The sequence below is a fragment of the Pteropus vampyrus genome, unplaced genomic scaffold, assembly GCF_000151845.1.
Source record: "Pteropus vampyrus isolate Shadow unplaced genomic scaffold, Pvam_2.0 Scaffold219, whole genome shotgun sequence".
Classification (NCBI taxonomy): Eukaryota; Metazoa; Chordata; class Mammalia; order Chiroptera; family Pteropodidae; genus Pteropus; species Pteropus vampyrus.
Window position 1 is genome coordinate 83,602 of NW_011889000.1, and position 4,749 is coordinate 88,350.

Sequence of the window (4,749 nt, forward strand, 5' to 3'; positions counted from 1 at the left end):
GGATGCATCATTCTTGGGCGTAGCACGTGGGTAAATTCTGACGTGGCAGAGCAGTAGGCCTCAGTTAGCCCGTGACAGCAGCACCACACTGAGAGCCCAGCATCAAGATCATGTTTTCCCAACTCGATTTTCACTGACTTGCTATGAGACCCAGGACAAGTCTCATGACCCTTCTGAATCCCAGCTTCTTCTTTGGTAAAGATAGGGTGAACCACATCCATGACTGGTTTTAGCTCTTGTGCCCAGCATGTTGTCTTGAGCAGGGCTGTGTCACCCTGGCCAGTCCCAGGGGTAAAGGTGATCGTACTGGAGTGATTTCTGTCACGGAAGATGGCAGCGCAGGGACTGGAGAGGAGACACGGACCTGACACTATGGCGCTCCTCCCATACCCAAAGTCACATGCTTCTGTGTGAGGCTGCGCTTTGAAAGCAGGACTAGGAGTAGAAGAAGGGACAGCATGACATGCCCTGTGGTCTGAGCTGGAATCGCCACCTGGATAAGAAGATGAAAGGGGGGTACCTTTGCTCTTCTGCTTTCTATTTGTTCTTTCGCTTGCACTAATTAGGCTTAAGGCTCTTTAGAAGTGAAAAGAAAGTTGAAGGCTGGAAATTTCTGGGTCCTGACATGTATGAGCAATTAAGCTAAGGTGGCAACAGCTGACCTGGCAATAAGCACAGAGCAGCTTGCGGCAGTGGCACTGGGCCCCTGCTACTGTCTTCCCCCCACGTCACGCGTGACGACTGCCGAGTGAGAAAAGCAGAGGTGAAGGACGCGTTGATTTGGGGGTGGGTCGGAGTGTGTGTGGAGCGGTTTCTCTGACCCCTGCAGTGGCTGGGTGATGTCCCATGATGGTCCCCACTAACCCAGTAGCACCAACGAAACCGGTGAAAAGAAGAAACCTGAATGTGAATTAGTATGAAAGAAAAAAAGTGCGAGACTACCTGATCATGAAAAACTTCGTGCAATTTCACGATATTGGGGTGTCCTTCGCAGAGTTTCAGAGCTGTTATTTCTTTCTGAGTGTTGGCTTCCATCCTGCAAGATGACACGGTTAGCCTCTACAAACCTCATCGCCAAGTTTTTATCTCGGTATTGCCCCAAGCCTAATTTTTTTTCATTTAGAGTGCATTCAGGATTAAAGTGTCAACGTGTCAGAATGAGGTTTCCATGAAAGTAATGAGTCATATCACCCACCAGAACAAGTAATGCATTATTCTCAAGAAAATGATTATTTATGAGTCAGAAAAAAGCTAATCACATGAAGACATGGATGCCTTACTTGCCTAACAACTTGGTCATGAGAATATATAATCATGGAGGTGATAATCAGTTACTTAAATAAGCTGGCTCTCAAATTTACCAGTAAATTGCTAAATAATTTCAGAAAAAAGGTATTTCAAATATATAATGAATAGGAATGGCAACAGCTACTGTACTCACTAAGAAGGTCTGATTAAATACCACTGGCACAAGGAAGTGTTCTCATGATAAAGTCAAAAGCATCTCTTACTATGGTTTATATCTAAAATGGATTACTTTATCAGAAAATACCTATCAGAAGTATAATGAATCAACTGATGAGCCTGAATGACTAAACCTGTGGGCAAAAAGCCTTACAATATACTGTCGATTTCCCTTTAAAAAAATTTTTTAATTTACAGAATGCATTGACTAGGATGAATACACAAGACAGACTGCGAGAAAGGTCATACCTTTTGCTGATTATTTTGACGGCAAATGCTTGGTTACTTTTTTTGTGTATGCACTTTCGACAGATTGAAAAACTTCCTTCTCCCAATGGTTTGTCCTTCAGATCTAGGTCGTAGTGTTGGTAGAATGGCGAGTCCTAATAAGAAACCAATATCACTTAGGAAAATATTAATAATGCACAAGAGATAAACAAAACTGTAGTGACGTATAATAAATGTGGATATAAGACATACATAATCTTTTAAAATCCATCTTATTTTAGTTCATTTCCATGTTCATCTACATCATTTACTGAAGACACAAAATTTTCTCTCATTGTGAAAAGGAGCTCATTCAAATTGATGTTGATAATTCCCTAGGGCAAATATTGCTATTTCCATTTATTCATTTCTTAAAATTACATCTTAGTCAAATGGTACGTCTATTACGTTTACTGGACTTGAAAATGTTAATTAGCATTTAAACCATAAATATGTCATTTACTTAGCCACATCCATCTACCTTCATCATTGCACTCCTGGCCACATTTGTTGCTCCAGGACGGTCAACTCCCATGTGAAACTGAAAAGGATCTATGACGGCTGCATTACGCTTGAACAGAATAGAAGGCGCCACGAAAGAATAGCCCTAAAAAACAAAAGGAAAGGTGAAGAATAAGGATTTGCAATTTTTCAGTTCAGCACAGACTAGACTGAATCAAGAAAAAATAATAAATGCTCAAATACTTATTAAGATAAATCTAATTTTATTTGTAATCTACAATGTAAGGTTATTTTGAATTAATAGAGAAATGCTTTTCAGAAGGAGATAATGCCATCTTCTGGTAGAATTAAACCAATTCAGAATTAAAGGCAGAAAAATACCTGCACCCTCTTCCACCCCCAAAATCTGACTCATAGCTGTAATTCTTTCGCACGGCTGATAAAAATTCATTTATAAACACAACTAACTTCTGAAAGCAGATAGAGTTAAGGTATTAAGCAAAGTGGTCCAAGTGCTACTATTTTCCAAACTAGAAAAAAAAAAGCAAGTCTCATTACAGTTTGTTTCTAATTCGGCAATTATCTGACTATTGTATTTCCTTAGACTAATTAAAATTGAGTTTTAGAAAAAGAATAAAATCAAGTGGCAGAATCATGTGCTAAACCAAAAGTGATATAATGATGGATGATTAATCTGTTCAAGCTAGAACATTCACTAGTTCAATGAACATTTTTAAACATCTACTACGTGCCCAGTTAAGTGCTACATATCAGTGTCCTGAATATGGAGAGACACAGCTTGGCTGTCCAGATGCATACTAATGCTATACTTGTGGGAGTCAAACAGGTGAAGCTATGATACCATTTAATAGAATATCTCATCTTAAGTCTGAGAAAGATCCTTTTCTAAATACAAAAATCCTTTCTAAACTTTTTAGAAAAGCAGTTAAAATTATTCACTGAAAATAAAGAATCAGATAACACCCTTTATGTACTAAAGAATATTGTATATGAGTAGAGGTGAAATAAAGTAGGATCGTATTTTCTGTAAAAGAGCCTGAACAGAATAAAATCAATACTTCTTTATATCAAAAATAAACACATAAATAATGGCTGCTATTTAACAAATCATAAGCTTCAGTTAACAACTGCAATATCTCTGTATTTAATAATTTTGAAGACATTAGTGAATCCTGTTTAAAGATGCCAAAAAAACCTTTCCTGTGGGAAATTAACCTTTTCTTTCAAAGCACGCCTGGCCAGCGCACTCTTGGAGGTTACCTGAAACAGCCTCTCGGAACTCTGGGGCAGCGCTGCGGGGGAGTAGGTGGGGTCCATTTCCGTGAACTCTTCTGCAAAGTTACTCACGTCTAATTCATCTCGGATGACGGGTTTAAATGGTGCGGGCACTTTTTTGGCAGCTAAATCATCCCAATTTATTTTCTAAAACAGAGAAAAGAATATTAGTACAAAGTAGAAAAATCAGCAAAGTTGAAATATATTTTCTAAGAACAACAAAGCCAGATTGGGATTTTAACTGATCAGTAGAAAGGCATATATTTCAAACTAACAATTAAAAAGATATGTTTTTATAACCACGAGTCCATTTTCTGACTGCAAGCTTACAGCCTCAGCCAACATTATGCCCGAAAGGTAAAGACTGCTTTTATGTCACTGTGGAGTCCCACGGTGTCCTCTGGGGGGCACCAGGACACCTAGTTTACCCTTCGGGATAACAGAAAAATTGTATTTGTTCTGAGCCTCCTGAGAAAGGTATTAAGCCAAAACAAAACAAAAACAAAACTGTAATAAAGGGCTCTAAAATGCTTTGTGGATATGAATGTTAAGTGTAAAGGCATATTCCCTATTTTCTAGAGGCAGTGTTATTTAGCTCTCCTCCTGTACCTGGCTTTTCCTCCTGGTCATCGAGACAGATGAGAAAATAAACACTCTCACTATAAGTCATGCATTTGTTTACATCTATAAGTTTAAATGATACCCTCATACTGATGTAATCACTGCATTCTCATTCAACTGTACTCAAGCATTATAAACACTGCCTCTTCTCTTCCTCATGGCATAACCCAAGCCCCGTCTCCACTCACGTCAGACACTTACTGTTTGATAAATTGCTGTTTGTTATTATTCAAATTCAACTCTCTACTTTGTTTTCTTTATGCTCCTTCTATCGCTTAATTCAACCTCGGATAATACATACTGAGTCCTACAGATATCTATTAAAATATTTCTTTGACTCTAAGATGTCATCATGGATAGCAAGAAATACCATTATTTATGTACGATCAAGAAAAAAAGCATTATTAATCAGAATAGTAAGAAGTTGTCCATTGTTAAGATGCATACTGATTTGAGAGATGACAAAATGAGAAACTTGCATTTTTAGGCTGATGACATTCTGTAAGTTTATCAACTAACAAAATTTTATTATGCCCTCTTGTGGAGGCAATGGAGATAAAATCATTAAATGAGAGATCTTCACATTTTTCAGCTAGAATGGGTTTGAGAGATCATTTAGCTTATCTCCTTTCTTTGATC

The 4,749-nt window shown here is 38.1% G+C and overlaps 1 protein-coding gene across 2 annotated transcripts in view; it reads right to left on the reverse strand.

Moving 5' to 3' along the window:
* Positions 1 to 4,749, reverse strand: part of RPS6KA5 (ribosomal protein S6 kinase A5) — a 154,025-nt gene that overhangs the window by 18,068 nt on the left and 131,208 nt on the right. For both annotated transcript variants that reach the window (XM_011373178.2, XM_023538354.1), the window contains 4 exons: positions 3,475 to 3,636; positions 2,213 to 2,338; positions 1,714 to 1,847; positions 943 to 1,036 (listed from right to left, as the gene is read on the reverse strand). In XM_011373178.2, the coding sequence (XP_011371480.2) occupies positions 943 to 1,036; positions 1,714 to 1,847; positions 2,213 to 2,338; positions 3,475 to 3,636 (516 nt within the window). The remainder of the gene's footprint in view (positions 1 to 942; positions 1,037 to 1,713; positions 1,848 to 2,212; positions 2,339 to 3,474; positions 3,637 to 4,749) is intronic.